The sequence below is a fragment of the Macaca thibetana genome, chromosome 16 (genome assembly GCF_024542745.1).
Source record: "Macaca thibetana thibetana isolate TM-01 chromosome 16, ASM2454274v1, whole genome shotgun sequence".
NCBI lineage: Eukaryota > Metazoa > Chordata > Mammalia > Primates > Cercopithecidae > Macaca > Macaca thibetana.
Window position 1 is genome coordinate 72,112,232 of NC_065593.1, and position 24,038 is coordinate 72,136,269.

General features: G+C 45.0%; 1 protein-coding gene across 1 annotated transcript in view; it reads right to left on the reverse strand.

Annotated features, from left to right (window-relative positions):
- PITPNC1 (phosphatidylinositol transfer protein cytoplasmic 1) overlaps positions 1–24,038 on the reverse strand; it is a 322,554-nt gene that overhangs the window by 114,243 nt on the left and 184,273 nt on the right. Inside the window, exon 5 of the mRNA XM_050762493.1 lies at positions 6,615–6,686. Within this exon, the coding sequence (XP_050618450.1) occupies positions 6,615–6,686 (72 nt within the window). The remainder of the gene's footprint in view (positions 1–6,614; positions 6,687–24,038) is intronic.

Here is a 24,038-nt window from a genome sequence, read left to right on the forward strand (position 1 = left end):
GATCTGGCTGCCTCAGCCTCCCAAAGTGCTGGGATTACAGGCGTGAGCCACTGAGCCTGGCCTGGAGGGCTGGTTTGTCTTGATGGTGTGTCCCCGATCCTTCTCCTAATGCCTGGCTCATAGTAGGTGCTCAAAACTTGTTGAACAGCAAAAGGTTTATTGATACTTGAGACAAAATTAGAGTCTCATTGGGAAATCATCATGAGTGCAGTTAATCCCGAGGTGTGGCCATCACAGTAATCATGTCTCATATTTGCATGGCACTTTACAGTTTATGAAGTGCTTCCATGTAAACGAACCTCTATGCATCCCCCACACCCTGATGGAAGCATTATTTATCCTATTTTTTTAAAAACAAAGAAACCAAGCCTTGCTTGCTTACATTGATAACTGGAACTTCAATACTGATCTTTCTGTTTCACAAAGAACAACTTTGTGTTCTTTCATTACCACACAGAGGAACTAGAAATGAAATACATTCCAGACACTTCTTTTAGGCAGCCTCCAAGGAGACCTCTGTGAAAGACAGAGCTTCAGGTTTCCAGGAACTAAACTGGACGTTCTCTCCATTTTATCAGAGGAGTTTCTTTGCCAAGGAATAATGTCCTTGGTGATATGTGGCTAATGAGAATACATATGTTACCCAGGTCTTTTTATTGTGTGAGTGGGAGTGGAATGGAGTGGGGTTTATATATGCCTTTTGTAAACTGTCGTATTTCCAGGAGTATAAAGAAGTGAAGACATTTGGAGAACCTGTTTTCCTAAGTGTTGCTTTTAAATAGCACTTAATATTTCCTTAAATCTATAGTTCTCAGTCTTGTTGCCCCTCAGATTCACCTGGGGGAGCTGTAAAAATCCCAATGCCGGCGGGGGGAGTGGCTCGTGCCTGTAATCCCAGCACTTTGGGAGGCTGAGGCGAGTGGATCATGAGGTCAGGTGATCGAGACCATCCTGGCTAATACGGTGAAACCCCGTCTCTACTAAAAATACAAAAAAAAAAAAAAAAAAAATTAGCTGGGCGTGGTGGCAGGCGCCTGTAGTCCCAGCTACTCAGAAGGCTAAGGCGGGAGAATAGCGTGAACCCAGAAGGTGGAGCTTGCAGTGAGCCGCGATCATGCCATGCACTCCAGCCTGGGAGATACAGTGAGACTCTGTCTCAAAAAAAAAAAAAAAAAAAAAAAAAGGAATTCCAATGCCTCCCCACCTCAGACAAATGAAATCAGAATCTCCAGGGCTGGGACCGCAGCATCAGTGATGGCTAAAGCTTCCCAGGTGATTTTTTTTTTGGGGGGGAGAAGGAGACTTGCTGTGTTGCCCATGCTGGAGTGCAGTGGCATGATCTCGGCTCACTGAAACCTTTGCCTCCCGGGTTCAAACAATTCTGCCTCAGCCTCCCTAGTAGCTGGGATTACAGGCATATGCACCATCATACCCAGCTAATTTTTGTATTTTTAGTAGAGATGAGGTTTCACCATGTTGGACAGGCTGATCTCGAACTCCTGAGCTCAAGCCATCCTCCCTCCTCGGCCTCCCAAAGTGCTGGGATTAAAGGTGTGAGCCACCCCACCTGGCCCTGGTGATTTTAATAGGCAGCTGTGACTGAGAACTGCTGGTCTAGATCTTCACGGGGCTGGGGACGGCATAGCCAATGTCTCCTAAGGGAACATATCAGGTTCAGCCTCAGGATAGACTCTCAAACTTCTCACACGCCCAGCTGGAGAATTTCGTGTTCTGGAAGGGAGTGTTCTGTCCTTCATGCTCATTGGCTGGTTTAGACCAGCCTGCACCCAGGACCCGTTAAATAAAAATCCCAGGGGGCTGGGACCCAGGCATGAGTTGTTAAAACTTCTCAGGTGGGTCCAATGTGCGGGCAAGGCTGGGAAGCACCACTTTAAATGGTGCCTGCTTTGTTTGGAAGAGGAAGTAAAGTAGCAAGGCTGCCCCCATTAACCCCATTGAACACCAGTAACCTGGCAGCCGTCACCACATGAGCAGCCTCTCGTTCAGCTGAACCAGGCAGTGCTAAGCACGGACTCTTCTAGGTCTAGATTTATGGCCTTGGACAAACAACAGAACCTTACCTTGGCATGGTGCCGTCCTCCCTTAGCACTAAGGAAGGCCCAAATAATTCTCATAAGTATGTGCATAAAATAAATGGGCCTCAATTTAAGACAACTTCCCCACTGCATCCTGGTTAATGTAATCAGTTTGCAGGTTTTCACAATCATACGTATACTGGTTTTATTTTTAACAAGGAAGAGAAGACATTTATATCTACTCATACTGCCACTATTTTTTTCTTACTAGATACTGGGTCGCGTCAAAAAATTACTTACATGGTAATTGATAATAGGATAACAACATGTACTCAATTCAACCACTATCATCAATATGACTATCAGTAGCCTCTTTCAATTTAATTATTGCTTCTTATCGTCATCAATTTCATTAAATTTTTGGCAGGTACGGGAGGAAACAGTGCAGATAGCAGTATGAAGGATGGTAGCTGAATGATAAGAGTGTACACCCAGAAAGTGCAAAGAAATGAACTGAGTTTATTAAATAGTTTGGAAATGCGGTGAGACAAGAGAATTATCCACTACTGCACTGCTTTCCTTAGCAACTCTGCCTCCCACAAAAACTCCACACTCAACCCAGGACAGAAAAAGAGCACACCAGCATATGCCTTGGCTTAAAACACCAGTTTTGAATCCCCGGCTAGATAAAGCTAGCATTTAGTAATTAAAGAATTGTTAGATAAATATATATTTCTCATGTTCAGATTTTGAAGTATTAACAAGTATGAATGGAAATGGATGCAGCCCTCCTTTTCTTCTTTTCTTTTCTTTTTTTCTTTTTTTATTTTTTGAGACAGAGTTTCACTCTTGTTGCCCAGGCTGGAGTGCAGTGGCACGATCTCTGCTCACTGCAACCTCTGCCTTCTGGGTTCAAGCAATTCTCCTGCCTCAGCCTCCCGAGTAGATGGGATTACAGGTGCACGCCACCATGCCCTGCTAATTTCTCTATTTTTAGTAGAGATGGGGTTTTGCCATGCTGGCCAGGCTGGTCTCAAACTCCTGACCTCAGGTATCCACCCACCTCAGCCTCCCAAAGTGCTGGGATTTCAGGTGTGAGCCACCGCACCTGGCTGCAACCCTCCTTTTCTGCCTCTCTGGGATCAAACTTGAACTTGCTGAACAGCAATTGCTGCTGAATATGTAAATTAGAGGAGGGCAAATTGGCAAAGAAGTCTACCAAAGTGGGGCTGGGCTGTGTGGTCCAATGGCCTCAGGAGCAAGACCTGGGGTCCGTGGAGCAGAGTCAAGCAGAGCCTGGGGGGGCAGGAGGTGGGAACTGGGCCAAAAACACATTTAGGGCCTCTTCAATGTAACAAGATGGCAGGACTGGGGCTTGGGCAAGTTGGGTGCCATGACAGGGAGACAAGGAGCAGGTCCCCTGGGCAGTTCCAGAGTCCACAGGCTGGGGAGAGGTAGGCAAGCTGGGCTACAACAGCTGAGATTTCTCCTAGAGAAAGCAAACTGTATCCAAGGACCGCTCGGAGTGAACAGGTGATCGGTGCTTCTCTTGCAGGCCAGCCTAAGTCTCAAAGGGGCCTGGCCCTTGGCGTGGGCCTGGATCCTGATTGTAAGGTGGATAACTTGTTATTTTAAATTCCTAGGAGGGTAGTCAAAAAACCTTAGCACCTGCTAAAAAAGGGATATATAATAATATATAATCACCATATGAATTCTGGGGACTATTTGAACTGGGCAGAGGATAAACCAGATTACAGTGGTCCCACCAATCTATAGCGATCATAGTGAGCCCACGTGTCCCCTCTGTGCCTCTTTTTTATTTCTAGGTGTCACTGTGTCACCCAGGCTGGAGTGCAGAGGTGCAAACATGGTTCACTGCAGACTTGACCTCTTGGGCTCAAGCGATTCTCCCACTGCAGCCTCCCAAGTAGGGAGCTGGGACCACAGGCGTGCATGCCACCACGCCTGGCTAATTTTTTAATTTTGCAGAGATGGGGTTTCCCCATGTTGCCCAGGCTGGTCTCAAACTCCTGACCTCAGGTGATCCGTCCACCATGGCCTCCCAGAGTGCTGGGATTACAGGTGTGAGCCATAGCGCCTGGCCTCTCTATTCCTTTTCAAATGGTGAGTTGTTTTGAATGAACTCATGGAGATAGAGACATAGAGAAAAAGAGAGAAAGCAAGGAAATTTGTTTGGAAAGACTAAAAGATATTTAAAAATTTTTTTTCCAGCCAGGCATGGTGGCTCACGCCTATAATCCCAGCACTTTGGGAGGTCAAGACAGGCAGATTGCTTTAGTCCAGGAGTTTGAGACTAGCCTAGGCAACATGGTGCAATCCCATCTCTAAAAAAACACAAAAATTAGCTGGGCATGGTCGTGTGTGCCTGTAGCCCCAGCTACTCAGCGGGGCTGAGGTGGGAGGATTGCTTGAGCCCAGGAGGTGGAGGTTGCAGTGACCCGAGATTGTGCTACTGCACTCCAGCCTGGGTGACAGAGCGAGACCCTGTCTCATAAAGAAACAAAAAAATTCCCCCATATTTTCATATTATGCCAGGAAAAGCAATTCAGGCAACTGAACTTTATTATCCTTTTCACGGGAGTCCACAGCTACACGAAAATAGTCAAGCTTACTTCAATATCCAGTGACCAGGTTTAAAGAAGTACACTGAAATATGGAAGGTGGTACAGCCAGGAAAAATCATTATGGGGAAGCATACTTCATGGCATGTTAAAAATAACATACTTTATGATTCAATTCAGGAGGAATTGGTTACAAAATAAATTTGTCCATAATCTGCAACATGAACCAAATCGCTAACAGAAGTCATCTCTAAATTGTGGGACTGCTATTGGTTTTTCCTTTCTTTTTTCGATACTTTCTTTTTGCATTTTCCAAGTTTGAATAGCCATGTATTAACTTTTTTTTTTTTTTTTTGAGACAGAGTCTCGCTCTATTGACAGGCTGGAGTCCAGTGGTGCAATCTGGGCTCACTGCAACCTCTGCCTCCCAGGCTCAAGTGATTTTCCTGCCTCAGCCTCCTGAGTAGCTGGGACTACGCCCGGCTAATTTTTTGTATTTTTAGTAGAGATGGGGTTTTGCCATGTTGCCCAGGCTGGTCTTGAACTCCTGAGCTCAGACAATCCGCCTTGGCCTCCCAACATGCTAGGATTATAGGCGTGAGCCACCGTGCCCGGCCTACTTTCTAATCAGAAAAAAAAAAAAAAAATCACTATTTTATAAGGATTCAAGTTTAAACACAGTGTGACACTGTTTTAGACATGGTGGTTTTGATGAAATTGGCCAGCAATGAGCCTGTGATTTTGGCCTGTGACAGGAAAATGGCCCTAAACATTCCCCTTTGGGCTGCCACTTCAAGGAGACACTAACGATGGGGTTCCTGAACATAGTGATAGGATAGTACTTTTACCAGCTGTATACTCTCCTCTAGGAAGTTCCATGAACTCTGGGGAAGCCCTGAAGCTTCCAGATCCAGGTTCTTCCTTTCAATGGGTCCTGAGGGAACCCACAGCCTAATCCCGGGAGAGGCTTTTGGTAGGTCAAAACAGTCACCCCCAAAGAAAAGAGAACTTAGAAATGTACTGCCCCAACAGAAAGAGCCTGGGGGTAAAAGCCAGGTCAGAAGATGGGTTTTAACCAACATTAATAAGCAAAATACTTGGCTGAAATTTAGTAGAAGTCAGAATGCCTCAGGAGGTAAATATTTTGTGGGGGTAGCACCTGATTTTAAGGTAGGATGTGTGGGTGTATACAAATACCACATGTGTGTAAGTAAGCATATATGCAGTATGTACACATACATCTGATTCTATTTCCTTTTCTTTCTTTTTTTTTTTTTTGAGATGGAGTCTCGCTCTGTGGCCCAGGCTGGAGTGTAGTGGCACAACCTCAGCTCACTGTAACCTCTGCCTCCCAGGTTCAAGCAATTCTCCTGCCTCAGCTTCCCAAGTAGCTGGGATTACCGGCGTGCCCCATCACACCCAGCTAATTTTTCTATTTTTAGTCGAGACAGGGTTTTGCCATGTTGGCCAGGCTGGTCTTGAACTCCTGATTTCAGGTGATCTGCCTGCCTCAGCCTCCCAGAGTGCTGGGATTACAGGCATGAGCCACTGCACTGGGCCTGTATTTCCTTTTCTGTTCACACTTATCTGACTATATTTCCTTTTCTGTGCACACATATATTTGATTGCATTCCCTTTTTGAAGTAAATATGAATAGGCGTTGAGAAGATATGTACTCCGTCCAATGATGAGAATCCAAATCTTGAAGTTCCTAGTACCCTGTCGTCCTCTCCACCTCCACGACAGTCACCCCAGTCAGAGGCTTCTGCTCAGAGGCCCATGGAAAGCACATAAACATGAGAAAGAAAAGCTAGACAACAAAAGAATTCCAGGGAAAAGTCCCAGGGAAATAACCCTCAGAAGCCAAAGGCCAGAGCATCTCTGCGGTCCCAGGCACAGGTCCCACTGCTGGCCCTGGTCACAGAGGAGCTGTGAGAAGTGCTGCAATTTTCAGAGCCCAAGAGGTGAGCACAGCATGGAAGGAGGGGCTACTCACACTGTCGTTGCTTCCTTTGTTGTCCTCATACTTGGTTTCTATATGAATGGAGAATTTCGGCAGAAAGGAACACTGTGGGAGAAAAGCAAACTTCCATTAGCATGACATTTTTTCTCTCTTCCTATACTCAGCAGAGCTTCTGAATACTTTCCTGGCCATTTGGTTGGGAGCACCGCACCAGAGCAGAAATGTTAAGATACTAAGTCAATATCCAAATTCAGACAAAGGAAAGCACCTTTAGGACCACGAACACAGTTTCATCCAGACAGAGGTCAGGCCACAGAGAATAACCAGCAATAGAGGGCAAGTCCCTGAAGAGGACATTTCCAAAAGGAATATGTTCTGTGACTCCTAGCGTAAGCTTTAGAAAAGCAAACCCTTAAATCACACCAGTGCCAGTTCTGGGGAGTTTACCTTTGGGGAGCAGCTGCCATTGCTGGATTCCTGGGGACCCAGCCTTAATCTTTATATAAATGCTCATATAACATTAGCAAGGGGATATAGTAGAACTTTAAAATCATAGATTATTGAAGTCAGACAGACCTGGCTTTTATTTTTAATTTTTAAAACATAAATTTATTTTTAAAGTAAAATACAAAAATTTTTTAAAATTTTATTTGAAAATTAAAATTTAATTTTTAATTTTTAAATTTTATTATTTTTTAATGTTTTGAGACAGGGTCTTTCTCTGTCGCCCAGGCTGGAGTGCAGTGGCGTGATCTGGGCTCACTGTAACCTCTACCTCCCAGGTTCAAGTGATTCTCATGCCTTAGTCTCCCATGTAGCCCGACTAATATTTATATTTTTAGTAGAGATAGGGTTTCTCCATGTTAGCCAGGCTGGTCTCGAACTCCTGAGCTCAAAAGATCTGCCTGCCTTGGCCTCCCATAGTGCTGGGATTATAGGTGTGCGCCACCATGTCCAGCCTTCTTTTTCTTTTTCTTTTTGAGACAGAGTCTTGCTTTGTCACCCAGGCTGGAGTGCAGTGGTGTGATCACAGCTCACTGTAACCTTGACCTATGGGCTCAAGCGATCCTCCCGCCTCGGCCTCCCAGGTAGCTGGGACTACAGGTGTGTGCCACCATGCCTGGCTAATTAAAAAAAAAATTTTTTTTTTGTAGAGGCAAGGATCTCTCTATGTTGCCTAGGCTGGTCTTGAATTCCTGGCGTTACGCAATTGTCCCGCCTGCCTCCGGCCGAGACCTGGCTTTTAATATGTAATTTGGATAAGTCATTTAACTTATCTGAACCCCAACAGAGTTAAAACAGGAATAATAATTATTACCTAAGAGCAACACTGTGAGGGTTAAATATTAATAAAATGATGTTTTAAAAATGTATAGTTAAAGAATGCATTCAGCAGACAGCATCCATGGGTAGAAACTGAACCAGAAAAGGCAGCCCCCCTCTTTGCCCACGCGAGGGAGAGAAACCCCAAATGCAACCCAGCCCTACGGCCCCAGTCTCGCTGGGTCAAGTTCTATGCATTCAGTAGATGTGAAGGGTTAAGGTGGCTTGAGAAGAGAATTTTGATGGATGTCGGTGTAACCACGCTCTGACTAGCACTAAGCTGGGCATTAACTTTCTTGGCCACCAGAGATAGGATTGATGGCTAATGGGCACAATGACCCAGCAACTGCATTGGGATCTGTGGGTGTTGGGGAAACCAGACTTGGGCTGATAGCATTACGGTAACAACAGGCTGGATCTCTTATACATGTTCCTGGCACTCATATACTATCTATACCAGACACTGCTACAAATGCTCTGATGTGCTCACTCATTTATTCCTGGCAACAACCCCATGAAGGAGGTACTATTACTATGCCCCCTGCTTTAAAGATGAGGAGATGCAGGTACAGAGAGGGTAAGTAAATGGCCTACAGTCATGCAGACAGGTGGCCTGGTCCCAGTGTCCATACTCTTCATCATACTGAGTGGTTCTCAAAGAGGAGTTTCTGGACCAGTCCCAGCAGCCCAGAATTGTTAGAAATGCAAATACTTGGCCAGGCATGGTGGCTCATGCCTGTAATCCCAGCACTTTGGGAGACCAAGGCGGGCATATCACCTGAGGTCAGGGGTTTGAGACCAGCCTGGCCAACATGGTGAAACCTGGTCTTTACTAAAAATACAAGAATTAGCCGGGTGTGGTGGTGCACCCCCTGTAATTCCAGCTACTTGGGAGGCCAAGGCATGAGAATCGCTTGAACTTGGGAGGTGGAGGTTGCAGTGAGCTGAGATCGCACCATTGCACTCCAGCCTGGGCAACAGAGCGAGACTCCAACTCAAAAAAAAAAAAAAAAAAAAAAAAAAAGAAATGCAAATTATTCAGCAGACCAACTAAATCAGAAACTCTGGAGGTTCAGCAATCTGTTTACCAAGCCCTCCAGTGTATGCTGAGGCATGCTCAAACTGGAAAACCACCTGACTATAGCACGCACATGCTTCAGCCGCACAATGACCATGCTCCCCTTTTAGCCTGGCTGAGATCCCTGGTGGCACCCGCACAAGAAGGCAGAGGCCTGGGATGTGCCATCGATAATTCTCCTGACATCACATGCCAGGGTGCGTTCAGCACGCATCTGTCTTAATCTGAGTGAAACAAGCTATCTGAACCGTGACTAAGGAAACATGGGAACAATCAATCCCAGTAATTGCCTTTATGGAGAACGAGGCCCTGCGATTATTCATTAACACCTTCTCTGCTGTCTCCTCTCAAACTTCTCACTCCATAACCGCCGCCCTCACACCCGGGTCCAGGTAGCACCAAGGAGCAGCTGCTCATCTTAAATGAAGACGCTGGAGGACTCGGAGCCCCACAGCAGACATGGGAACGTGGGGGGATGCCCTGGCTGAGACCCTCTTAGACATGACAAGCCTTTAGGTAAATCGATTTTGTATTTATGTCCCATAATTCACATGAGAGTCAATCCAAGGAGTGGGGAGAGCACAGAGTCGGGGAGCATGGGTGCGGGTCTCGGTGCACCGGAGTGAAACACTGTGAGGAGTTTTTACCCACTGAACCTCTAAACCACTTAGCTAGCCTAACACATGAATCTTAGCATTTGCATATTAAACCCAATTATGAAATGCAAAACTCCCACGCAAATGAGCAGATGTTATTTTTGAGTGGGGACTTTGGTTATTTTCATATCAGAATGCCAACCTTGCCACGAGGCTGGGAGTGCACCTGGCTTCAGCAGGGTGGCCGGGGAACGGCTCTTGGCAACTCCAAGTGGGTCAGCACTTTCTCCTTCAGCAGGTGGTTGGGGCTGATACTCCCCTTGGGATGTCTGAGGACTCGCTCTCAGAGCCCTGGGGTGTGCGGGTGTCTTGAGTTAAAATCAGAATTATCTGTGGCTCTGGGCTTCTTCAGTGCTGTCACTGAAATCTCTCTGGGGAGATGTCCGTGTTAAGATAACCTTCTGCTTCCCCCATGCAGGGTGGTTTCTCCAAAAATCCAGCCCACTAATCCTAGCGGAAGCTCTGCCTTAAAGTGAGGTCTCTGATTTCTTCCCGATTGGCTCCCTGTTATATCTCACCCACTGATCTATCCTAAATCCCTTCCCCTCTCAAGGTCCCCTGCCTGGCTTCACCCTTCTCCCCTCTGCCTCGCAGCTGATCACTTTTTTGAGTCATAGTTTAATGAGGACATGAACCGCATGATAGAAACACTGACACATCCCTTTCCTCCATTACAAATCTGCTTATTTCTTTAAGTTTCTTATTCTTTGTGAGTCAGAGAAAGATATATCCTCCTCTTTTTCAGTGGAGAAATATTATAATGAAAAGCACTGAGACATTAGAGCCAGCTCACTTGGGCTCAAATCCAAGATGCATTAACCCGGGCAAGTTATTTCACTATTCTCAGCCCCAGTTGCTCCAGGTGGAAAATGGAGACAATCCTTCTCCACTCTGTAGGAGTGTTTGGAAGATCAATGAGATCACACAGCTAAACCCCAGCACAGTGACTGGCACATAGTAGGTGCACAGCACAAATGATTTGTAAGCTTTTCTCTAGAACCTTGTTTCATTGATTATTTGCATCTTCTCCCTGCTTCCTTCCCGCAGCCTAAAAATATAATGAAAAGTGTCATAGTCTTACAAAATAAATAAGCACAAAGTTCCCTTGATTCTATTTCTTCCCCCATCTATAATCAATTCCATATCTCTCTGTCTTCATAAAAAAACTTATTAAAAGAGTAGTCAGTGGCCGGGCGTGGTGGCTCACGCCTGTAATCCCAGAACTTTGGGAAGCCGAGGTGGGTGGATCACCTGAGGTCAGGAGTTCAAGACCAGCCTGGCCAACATGGTGAGACCCCCATCTCTACAAAAATACAAAAATTAGCCAGGCGTGATGGCAGGTGCCTGTAATCTCAGCTACTCAGGAGGCTGAGTAGGGAGAATCGCTGGAACCCGGGAGGCGGGGGTTGTAGTGAGCCAAGGTTGCACCACTGCACTCCAGCCCGGGTGATAGAGCAAGGCTCCCTCTCAAAAAAAATAAAAAAATAAAAAAAGAGTATTCAATGTCAGTGCTTCCTGTCTACTTTTTTCCACCTCCCACCTGATCATCAAAGGATTTTCAAACCAGCATCACTCTTCCATGTGCACCCTGGAGACCTCTCTAGGCTGCAATACGGCTGAGCAAGTTCTCCATCCTGAGCAGCAGTTCAGCCTTCTCTTCCCTCCTCCACTCCTTCCCTGCAGGAGATCCCTCAGGTCCTACCCTACCTACAGCCTCTTTTCTTGATCCAAACCCTCTCCCCTGGTGATCTTATCTGCTTCTGACTTTTCGTGATTTTTTTGGGCAGACGCCTCCCAAATCAACATTTCAAATTCCAACTCCTCTCACATTTCCAGGTGCCCACTGGCTATCCCCAACAATCGCCCTACAGGTTCCTTAAACTTGAAAGGACCGGACTGAATGTGAATGTTCTCCCTGACTGTACTGGTACCCTAGAGTTATTGCAGCCAATTCCACAAACTGGGTGGCTTAAAACAGCAGCAATTCATTCTCTCACAGTTCTGGAGGCCAGAAGCCTGAAACTAAGGTGTTGGCAGAGCCACACTCCCTCTGAAGACTCTGGGAGAGAATCTGTCCTTGTCTCTTCCAGCTGTTGGTGGCCCCGGTAGTGGGTGCATCACTCCAGTCTCTGCCTCCGTCTTCACATCTCCTTCTTCCCTCTGGGTCTCTGTGCTCTATTCTCTTCTTACAAGGACACCAGTCATTGGATTTGAGCCCACCCTAAATCTAGGTCCACTCCCCCTTCCCTGGAAGACTTCTTGCTGCCAGGCTTTTTTTTTTTTTTTTTTTTTTTTTTGGCCCATGGTACTCTCAGCCCAAAATTTCTTTCCTAAATCTTACTCAAAGACCATCTCAAGTACCACTTTGGAATGATTATCCCACGCATGTGGCAGTATTCCGTTTGTCCCTTTATCACGGCACGTATCTCCTTTGTCACCATTACCATTAGCTATATGTGTCCCAGGCTCACCAACCAGGTGGTAAGCTCACCCTCTAACAGGAGGGTGCCCCCCCCAACACCAGCAACACTAGGAATGGTGCACGTCAAAGTCGCCCCCCTTTTTCTTTATCCCCCTTCTTTACCCAGCTTCTTCGGGTGTTTAGTTTAGGTTTTGCTCAAATAATGTTTGCTCAAATAATGTTTTCTGTAACCACGACTTTTGCTTCCATTAGGAATATACCATCTAACATAGTCATTCTCAATGTCAACGGGGAGAGGGGGACCCCACCTCCCAACCCTGGACTTTTTCTCTAAATGTGCGCTGTTCCCTAAAGATCCTGATAAACATCCTTGAGTGGAGGAATTCTGTATCACCGAGGGATCTGTCAGGAGTGTGGGCATGGAAAAAATGTTGGGAACCCTGATGTAACACACCTGAACTTGCTCCAAGAAGACAGACACTAGGGTTGTCAGCCACTGGCTAAAACAGGAAGATGTCTCAGGGCTTCTGAAGCATCCAGTGCTAAGGAACAGTCATTTGGAAATGCTGAATGTTGAAAGTCCCATTTGGCCCACAGCCTATGAAGGAAAGACTGAAAAACCCACTGCAGACAGAATTCTGAGATAGCCTCCAGAGTCCCGGCCACTGGTGCACACATCCTGTGTCATCCTTCCCCTCGGGTGTGAGCAGGACCCGGGGATATGACGGGTTGTCACTCCCTTGGTTGCCCCCTAGAACCTTCAGAGGGAGCGTAGCCTTTGATTGACAGCAAAAAGACAAGACAGTCAGTCACTCCTCAGACTCTGTCTCAGTATATAAGACTTCACTTGAGAAAAAGCAGAGATTCTGTAGTTGGCTTTGAAGTTGTGAGATAGCCACGTGGATAGGACCCAAGGGAGGTCTACTGGGAACTGAGAGTGACAGCTGGAGGAGAGCCAGCTAGAAAACACGATTTCCGTCCTACAACCACGAGGAATGAGTCCTGCCAACCACCAGTGGGCATGGAAGAGGACCCCGCATCTCTGGTGAAACTAGAACCTTGGCTGGTGCCTTGATTTTCCACCTGGGGAGTCCCTGGGCCAAGGACCCAGCGAGCCTGGGTTCCAACTCCTGACCCATGGAAACTGCAAGATGACAAACTTGTGTTATTTTTCTTTTCTTTTCTTTTTTGAGACAGAGCCTCATTCTGTTGCCCAGGCTTGAATGCAGTGGTATGATCATAGCTCAGCTCGCCGTAGCCTTGACCTCCTGGACTTAAGCAATCCTCCCACCTCAGCCTCCTGAACAGCTGGGACTACAGGCATGCACCACCATACCCAGCTAATTTTTTAAATTTTTAGTAGAGATGAGCTCTCACTGTGTTGATCAGGTTGGTCTCAAACTCCTGAGCTCAAGCGATCCTCCAACCTCGGCCTCCTAAAGTGCTGGTATTATAGGCATGAGCCATTGCACCCAGCCACTTGTGTTGTTTTAAGTTGCTAAATTTGTGGGAGATTTGTTACACAGCAAGAGAAAACCAACACAACACCCAGCCTGCTGGCTGCCTTCTTCCAAATTGCCCATCTGGCTTTCATCTGTGTAAAGCATCACTGACTTTGAGGTTCAAGCATGTGCAAGGGAAGGGGGAATCGGTGCTTTTTCTGACTTAGTAGTTCCACCTATGACGTCACCTGCTTTGTCAATCAATGGCCACTGCTTATTGCCCAGGGTGGTATTTACTAGTAACTGATGTCAGCAAGCTTGTCATTATCTGGTGTCCAGATGCAGCAGCAGGCACCTAACCCACAGAGAGGGAGCATGGTGATTTAGTAGAAAAAAAAAAAATACAGGTGTTTAGAGGAAAACAGACTTCAGTTCAAACCCCAGCTTCTTTTCCAACAAACTGTGTGACTTGGGGCAAATTGCCGAACCCCTCTGAGCTTCAGTTTCCTCATCTATCGAATGGAGACAGTCGCAACCTCAAAGCTGTGGGGTGAGAATGAAAAGAGATAATGAATATCCAGGGCCAAGCAGCACCTGGCGGGTGCTGGAGAGATGTTGGTCCACTCCATTGTACACTCCTAGGCAATGGACGAGAAAGCTGAGCTGGGGTCAAAGGCAGAGCCTCCATTATGAAGACGCAAGGATGCAGAGGCTTCTGGAAAGGCACCCATAGGACACCTGATGGCTCCTGCCCATGGCAAGGAAGGTGGCCAAACCACAGAGCAGATCTGGGCTCTTCCAGACTCACTCTGAATCCCTGACCTGCTCTGCTGCTGAGGAAATGTCACCACGTGTCCCAGGCTCCATCCTTGGCAGCCCTTTCTTCTGGGCAGGTGCCCCTTCCACTGGTCTCTTCTCCGAGCTTTCCCTTGGCCCCCTGCTGACTTCATGCAGGGAACAAAAACTCTACCAGGATCCCTGTGAACTCTTTTCTTTCCTAGATCTAAAGGGCGCACCTCTGCTGGTTCACTCTGCCCAACTGCCAAAACCAAGGCTCAAAGAAGTTAAGAAACAGAAGCATAAAACAGAAGTTGGGAACCCTTGAGGCCACAGAGATGACTCTGCTTACAGGCAGAGGGGGAGGCACAAAAGCACTCCTGTCCCCGGAGCCTGGGGGAAATCAGTGAGTCATTTCTGTCCCTCTCCACCTCTTCTTCCTCCTCTGGGCTCACTCCAGGTCTGGAATCCTCTTTCTCATGAAAAATCTTTTCTTTTTTATCTCTCTTCCTCTTCTCGACTAAAGGCACAGCTTGGCAGGGAGAATAAAGCAGAGGAAGAATCATAGAAAATATTCACTTAATGGCATCCAGTGTTTATTTTGCCCCAACCCCCTAAAAACAGGAGCAGTGTTAGGAAGAAGTCAGGGAATCAAGGCAGGAGCTCGCCTATCATCTCATCTTTGATTTTCTAGCTTAGATCCACCTAAGCCAGAGGAATCTTACAGGTGTTGCTGCCATCTGCTCCCTGCCATGACCCTCTTCCTTTTATCTGGTGTCTAAGCATCTATAATTGGCCTTCCAAACCCAGTGGAATCCACCAGGATGAACCTCTTATTGAAAAGTGATATTCTGGTACCTGTAAAACCTCCAGCACCTAAAACTCAATGTGCAGAAAAGTGATGGTGGAATTTAAAGGCATCTGCTTGTAGCTTTTGGAAGTGATGGGGGGATCTGCAGTGGGGAAGAAGAACGCCTGAAAAGACAAGTCAGGTATCTGGGTCTCTGTAAGAATAATTTCCAGACACAAGCCCTCCCAGGTTCAGTGTCGGGAAATGAAAACAGCATATGCAAAATGCACGGCAGAGCTGAATTTCCAATTCACTACAGACATGCTTTGGAAAACATGAAAGAGCTATTTTTGGTCCAGTGATTGATTAGGGTTGCTATGGCAATAAGAAACACTTACAGGAACAAAATGAAATATAAGCAAACCGAAGTCTTAAAGAGAAAGGGTCAGACACATTGGGGATTTCACAGTCAGTTTCTGGGTGGTGCTGGCAGCCCTGACTGCTGTCTCTGCACCTGCAAAGGGAGAGAGATGATGGTGGCTGCAGAGAACGGGGGCCCTGGGGATGGGTCTGAGGCCCTCTAGGGCACTGTACTTCAGAAGCAAGAAGTGCAAAACTTCTCGAAGAACATGCACTGCTCACTTTGAAGATTGTCATTATTGTCATCAAAGGATACTGTATTTCCACAGCACCTAGCCTGTAGCAAAAATGTAAGTTAAAAGGTATTAATCCTACCCTATCCCACTTTACAATGTAAAATAAAAATAAAATAAAAATAAAAATATTCTCTATGACAGTGTATTTCTAAGACCTACTTAATGATGCCTCATTTGTTGGGCTTGTTAAAAACAGATTCCAGGCCTCTCTCCTGATGCCTTGCTTTCAGTAAGTTGGTAGATTCTGGGAGCCCACCCCACCCGAACTCAGGAGCTGTTTCCCCCTTTTCCCCAAAAAATATAGCTTTACTATTCAAGAGACAGGATCACTTGAGCCCAGGAGTTTGAGGTTGCAGTGAGCTATGATCACACTACTGCATTCCAGCCTGGGTGACAGAGCAAGATCCCATCTCTGAAAAAGTAAAATAAAATAAATAAAAAAATAGCTTTATTCACATACCATATAATTCACCAATTTGCAGTATACAAGTTAATGGTGTTTAGTATATTCAGAGTTATACAACCATTATGACAATCTAATTTTAGAACATTTCCATTACCTCCCAAAGAAGCCCTGTATCCATCAGCAGTCACGTCCCCATTCCTGCCTACCTGCAACACCACATTGTATGCAACCCCTCATCTCCTCTGTCTCTAAGATTTGTCTATTCTATACATTTCCTATAAATGGAAGTGTATCATATGTGGTCTTTTGTTCCTGGCTTCTTTCCCTTAGCATGTTTTCAAGGCTCATTCATGTTCTAGCATGTATGGGTACTCCATTCCTTTTTCTGGCCAAATAATAGTCCACTGTATGGACATACCACATTTGATTTCTCCATTTATCAGTTGATGAACATTTGTTTCTATTTTTGGCTACTATGAACAATACTGCCACAGGTATTCTTGTGCAAGTTACTGTGCGGATATGTGTCTTCATTTCTTTCTTTCTTTCTTTTGAAATGGAGTCTTACTCTGTTGCCCAGGCTGGAGTACAGTGGCATGATCTTGGCTCATTGCAACTTCTGCCCCCTGGGTTAAAGCAATTCTCCTGCCTCAGCCTCCAGATTAGCTGGGATTACAGGAACCTGCCACCACACCTGGCTAATTTTTGTATTTTTAGTAGAGATGGGGTTTCGTCATGTTGGCCAGGCTGGTCTTGAACTCCTGACCTCGTGATCCACCCACCTTGGCCTCCCAAAGTGCTGGGATTACAGGTGTGAGCCACCGCGCCCAGCCATGTTTTCATTTCTCTAGAGTGTATACCTAGTGTAGAATTGCTGATCATACTGTAACTCTATGTTTAAGCTTCTGAAGAACTTCCAGACGGCTACCCCATTCCAAAGTGGCTGCACCCTTGTACAGTCTCATGAGTAGTGTAGGAGAGTTCCAATTTCTCCACCTCCTTGATAGTACTTCTTGTTGCCCAGGCTTTTTTTTTTGAGACGGAGTCTCGCTCTGTCACCCAGGCTGGAGTGCAGTGGTGCAATTTTGGCTCGCTGCAAGCTCTGCCTCCCGGGTTCACACCATTCTCCTGCCTCAGCCTCCCTAGTAGCTGGGACTACAGGCACCTGCCACCATGCCCAGCTAATTTTTTGTATTTTTAGTAGAGACGGGGTTTCACCATGTTAGCCAGGATGGTCTCGATCTCTTGACCTCGTGATCTGCCTGCCTCCGCCTCCCAAAGTGCTGGGATTACAGGCGTGAGTCACCGCGCCCGGCCTGCCCAGGTATTTCTTAACCCTGGGAGGTTCTGGGATACCTTTGGGTCAAAATGACAATCCAAAGGAGACATGGCCAACATTCCACACGTCCAGTCAGGGACAGACACAACCCAATACTGAGGTTATAATGACAACAGTGTTATACCATCCTTCCTGTTAACAGGCACTGGTCCAAGATTTGACACATATCAGTTCATCCATTAACTCACTAGCCCTCATACATCCCCATTTTACAGATGAAGAAACAAAGGCACGGAAACGTCCAACAGTGTGCTCCAAGTCACACAACAAACGTGTAGGGCAGATGGGATTCAAGCCAGGCTGTCTGGCTCTGACATGCATGCTTGTGATTTCATGCTGACTGTTGAGTATCAGGAAATCATGGAAGTGCTTCCAGGGAAGCAGAGGTTGAAAGCACAGGCTTTGCTTCTCAGTATGTGCTGTGGCCACTAACAGCAGAGAAAATATGTGTGTGTGAATCTGTCATAGGATAGACGTGCCTTGCTTTAAACAATCCCAAATCAGGAAAACCAGGAGTTACTCAAAAGATATATTTGGGAAATAATTATTTCAATATATCATTCAATAATTATTCATTGAATAATTATTTTCAATGAAAAATTGAATAAAAAATATGAATTTCTATACTAATAGAAGTCAAAGTTCACCAGTAGAAGGCTGGGTAAGTACACTGTGATTGATTCTAAAACCATTAAAAAAGCAAAGTGTAAAACAGGATAGCCCCATTTTTGTAAAAAGAAAATGAAAGTAGACTAGTATCCACACTGAAAAACATGGAAAAACTAGTACACACATCGAAAAACATGGAAAACTAGTATACACACTGAAAAACATGGAAACAAGTACACACACCAAAAAAAAAAAAAAAAAGGAAAACCTAGTATACACACTGAAAAACATGGAAAAACTAGTATACACACTGAAAAACATGGAAACAAGTATACACACCAAAAAAAGTGGAAAAACTAGTATACATACCGAAAAACATGGAAAATGAATATACACACCAAAAACCACGGAAAATGAATATACATGCCGAAAAACATGGAAAATTAGTATACACACTGAAAAACACGGAAAACTAGTATACACACTGAAAAACATGGAAAACTTGTATGCACACTGAAAAACATGGCAAACGAGTATACACACCGAAAAACATAGCAAACGAGTATACACACCGAAAAATATGGAAAAACTAGTATCCACACTGAAAAACATGGGAAAACATTCTCATGGCAAGTAGTGGAAATTATGAAGTTCTTTTATTTTCTGTGGTATAGATTTTTTATAATGCTTGGATGTTACAATAAATGTCTACTATTTTAGTAAGCAGAAAAAATTTAAACCCAATTTAAAAATGAGTGAATACATCAATGGCATCCCAGAGTAACTATATTATCTTAAAGGAAGTCACAAGGTTTTCCAAACATTCTTATAATTTAATCTACTCTAACTTAAAGAGGAGTATGTTATAAAGAACACTGTGATGGTTAATTTTAGGAATCAACTTAACTAGATTAAGGAATACCTAGAAGCCTAGTAAAGCCTCATTTTGGGTGTGTCTGTGAGGGTGTTTCCAGAGATTGGCATGTGAGTTGGCATGCACTATGTGAGGAAGATCCATCCTCGATGTGGGTGGGCACCATCCAACCTGCTGAGGGGCTGAAGAGGACAAACACAGAGGAAAGGCGAATGTATGGATCTATCTGCTGGAGTGGGGACATACTCCCCTCCTCCTGTCCTTGCACAACTCCAGGCTCCTCAGCCTTTGGACTCCAGGACCTACACTCGTGGCTCCCATGGTTCTAAGCCTTCTGACTTGGACTCAGCCACACTACTGGCACCCCAGGGTCTCCAACTTGCAGGTGGGCTGTTGTGGTACTTCTCAGCCTCCCTAATCACGTGAGCCAATTTCCCTACCAAATTCCCTCTAATCCATCCATCCATCCATCCAATCTACCTATCTAATCTATCTTTTTATCTAATCTGTTTACCTATCTATCTATCCATCTATCTGTTAATATCCATCCATCCAATCTACCTATCTAATCAATCCATTTATGAATATCTATCATCTATCTATCTATCCATCTACCTAATCTAGCTATCTAATCTATCCATCTCTCTGTTAATATCCATCCAATCTACCTATCTAATCAATCCATCTATCTATTAATATCTATCATCTATCTATCCATCCATCTACCTAATCTAGCTATCTATCCATCTCTCTTATCTATTAACATCTATTGATCATCTATCTATTCATCCAGCTATCTAATCTATGTATCTAATCTATCTATATAATCTGTCTACCTATCTATCTATCCATACACTCATCTCTCTCTCTCCCCACATCCCCCCCCCTCCCCACTGGTTCTGTCTCTCTGGAGAACCTTGACTAATATAAGCACCACTAAGTGGAGGGAGGAGGTGCAAATCTGTTAAGTTTGGGAACTGCTGCTTCAAGTGGTTCCTGTCTCACATACATCACACTTATTCATGGTCTTTAGAATAGGGCAGGAGCTGAGAGATGTTACCGTTCGGTAGTTTTCAAACCATTTAAACTGGCATCAGAGTTCTTTCCTTAAATAAAATATTAGGGACAGAATGGCCACTGAGACCTGTCCATGGAATCTCCTGGACCTACAGAAGGACAGTTTGAAAACCACTCATTGAGAAGAACCCTCAGCCCAGTAACTCAGCACTTTATTCCTGTTCACCAGCTCAAATTCTTCCTTGTCTGAAAGCAGCACTTTACAAGGGGCCTAGCGTCAAGAAAGTTAAATGGAAGAGTTGAGGAGCTGGCTTGGAGTTGATGAAGTATTTATAGGCTTTTAAAAGATAATTTCCTTTTAGCTTTTATCTGGAATTCAATGCATTCTTCTCTTGCCATCTTGTTCTGACAGTATGCAAAACGTGTTCCCTGCTATCCACGAGCACGAAACTCTATACAGACCTGACTTTCTCTCTAATGGAGTTCCCCTGTGGATGACATCGATTCTCTGGTACTGTGTTCTATGTTATCACAGTAACTGCGCTGCAAGGCCTCACTGGGAATTGCAACTTGAGATGGGATCATTAATACAACTAGATTTGCAAGTGTTTCCTCTCTTCACCAACAGGAGACTCACATCCAGAATGTTCCACAGTGCTAATGAGGGCAGGCAGAGAGTTTAGGGTTTATTTATCTTCTAGGACTCTGGGGCTGGAGTTACTGGAAAATAAATGAGAGAAGTCTGTGTTGCTTGAAAAGTAGAAGAAAGTGGACGATAAATGTGTATACAGACAGTTGGTAGACACCTAGATCTTAAAATACCTTTCAGCTTCCTTTATTTATTAAAAAATTTTTATCCCCCCATTTTGATAGAAATTTTACCCCATGCTTGGAAGGCAAAATATAAATATCTCTTTTGTGCACAGAAGATCTTTAATACACACATCAATTTCAAAAAGGTAAATGTCTGACGTCACCCTCTACTCAGAACCTTAGTTACCATACAGGCAAAGATGCAAAGGAAATAAGGGGAGATATTTGAGCTCCCTTCGCCCTTCTGGCTTCTGAGGGCTATGTATGACTTTAGATACAGATAAGGTGGGTGGTAATGGTGACAGGGTAGTTGGAGAAAAAAATCACAAAGAAGAGAGTTCCAGAAAAGTGAGAAGAGGAACTCAAGTGGAGAAAAAAAGTAGAATTTTAAAGGAAAAAGGAAAGGAAGAAAAAGAATTGCATGTAAATAATAGAAATGAGGATGATTCAGAGTGACTTCCTAAATACATGCTGCATAGGAAGAAAAATGTGGCCAAGAGGAATGGTGGGACCTGAAAGAGACGTGGAGGAGGGTGAGAGGAAGGGACTGTGTGGAAGGCAGAGCTTCGAAACACAGCCGGAAAACAGCTGCTTGTATTCCAGCCACAGCACGGAAATGCACGCAGGCCTCTCTGCTGCTCCTCATCAGCCCGCACCCTACACAGAGGCTTCTGTTCATTCATTATTTCATTCACTCATGGATCCTCGTCCCATCCTCTGACATGCTGAGTAATAGCAACTCACTAGGAAAGCAAGGCCAGAAGGGAGACAGAGCCGAAGACATGAATGAAAGCATGTTTTCTGAATGGGGGATGGTTTGCTATTTGCTTGCACTTCTAGGATAATCACGAAGGGAAACGAAATTCAGGCTCATACGATCTAGGGCTGGACTTGTCAAGGCAGAAATAAGCAGAGGATGCTCATGAATACCGATACCCACATACCATAATGGAAGACAAGAATGTAAAGAGACAGGGAGACCACATCAAATAAGAAGAATTGCATGTAAATAACAGAGATAGGGCCAGGTGCAGTGGTTCACACCTGTAATCCCAGCACTTTGGGAGGCTGAGGCAGGAAGATTGCTTGAGCCCAGGAGTTTGAAATTAGCCTGGGCAACATAGCGAAACCCTGTCTCTATTTTATAATTAAAAAAAATAATAACAGAGATGGGAATGGATCAGTGTGACTTCCCAAATACAGGTGAGCATACGGCCAGGTAGGAAACTTTCAGATCGCAAGCCTTCTCTGTTAAAAATGGTTAAGAATCATCCCTCTTCATCAACCTGGCAAATTCTCACTTAAGAAAATAGTATCGGCCGGGCACGGTGGCTCACGCCTGTAATCCCAGCACTTTGGGAGGCTGAGGTGGGCGGATCACGAGGTCTGGAGATCGAGACCACCCTGGCTAACACAGTGAAACCCTGTCTGTACTAAAAATACAAAAAAATTAGCCAGGCGTGGTGGCAGGCGCCTGTAGTCCCAGCCACTCGGGAGGCTGAGGCAGGAGAATGGCGTGAACCTGGGAAGTGGAGTTTGCAGTGAGCCAAGATCACACCACTGCACTCCAGCCTGGGCGACAGAGCAAAACTCCGTCTCAGAAAAAAAAAAAAAGAAAGAAAGAAAAAAGAAAATAGTATCAATGTTTAAAATTCTGAACTGAAAAGATGTATCAACATTTGTCTAGACAGTAAAGAAATACACACTATTGTGTAGTTCATAGTATCTTACTGATCAAAAAGATCAAAGACCTCAGGGCAATTTGGCATTCCTTTTTGTTTTTCTTTTTCTTTTTTGAGACAGAGTCTTACACTGTCACCCAGGCTGGAGTGCAATGGTGAGATCTCCGCTCACTGCAACCTCCGCATCCCAGGTTCAAGTGATTCTCCTGCCTCAGCCTCAGGAGTAGCTGGGATTACAGGCACATGCCACCACGCCCAGCTAATTTTTGTATTTTTAGTAGAGACGGTGTTTCACCATGTTGGCCAGGCTTGTCTTGAACTCCTGACCTCAAGTGATCCACCCGCCTCAGCCTCCCAGAGTGCTGAGATTATAGGCGTGAGCCACCACTACCGGCCTTTGCATTCACTTTAATCCCTGAAATATACTATGTTAGTATACCCATAGTCATACTGTTTTATTTTTACAGAAAGAAATCTGCCCACAAAATCTTTCCAGTTGTATTCTGCAGATCTCAACAACTGAACTGAACACAACTCCACAGACATTTGTAAACGGCAGAAGGGAAATCAGATTTTTCAGTACTGCCAAGTGGAAAATAAACAACAAAGAAGAAAAGGAGAGTTTCTTAGTAAAATCTTCTACCGAACATTCCCTTAAACAACTCTGTTTTCTCTGTTGATTGCCCTCCGCAAAGCCATTTCAAGTGGTGTTAAAAAAATGCAAACAATTTTAAAATGTTATGTTGTGTTACGGTCGAGCCATGTGTTCTATCACCTGCTCTCTCCCCTCAAAATGGCTGAGTTAATTTTCTCTGAAGTCCAAAGAAGAGCTTGGGAACAGCTAGAGCAAATGGAAATGGGATAATCTGAACAAACAAAACTGGCTGTTCCAAAGCTCCTGCTTCACCAGGCACTAATTGGGTTGCCGAGATGTAGAGACAAGCTCTGGTCCCACACAAGGGCAGCGGTACATCTGTGAATAGGCTGGCTTGCAAGTGGCTCACCCGTACAACCAGTTCATTTTCTTTCTTTCTTTCTTTTTTTTTTTTTTTTGAGATGGAGTCTCGCTCTGTTGCCCAGGCTGGAGTGCAGTGGTGTGATCTCAGCTCACTGCAAGCTCCGCCTCCTGGGTACACGCCATTCTCCTACCTCAGCCTCCCAAGTAGCTGGGACTACAGGTACCTACCACCACGCCCAGCTAATTTCTTTTTTTGTATTTTTAGTAGAGATGGGGTTTCACCGTGTTAGCCAGGATGGTCTCGATCTCCTGACCTCGTGATCCACCCGCCTTGGCCTCCCAAAGTGCTGGGATTACAGGTGTGAGCCACCGCGCCCAGCCACAACCAGTTCATTTTCTAATTGGAAACAAATCCAAATGCACAAACCCACTGCCATCCCAACGTACTGCTGACTTTGCTGTGTGGTTGAACAGAACTGACTTTGCTTGAAAAGGAACTTATGGGTTCTGTGTCACCTGATTCTAAAAATAAAACACTTCCATTACTGTTGGGCATTCTTCAAAAAACTTTGGTATCTGAGTAATAGTCATCTGCAGGCAACACATTAGCTCACT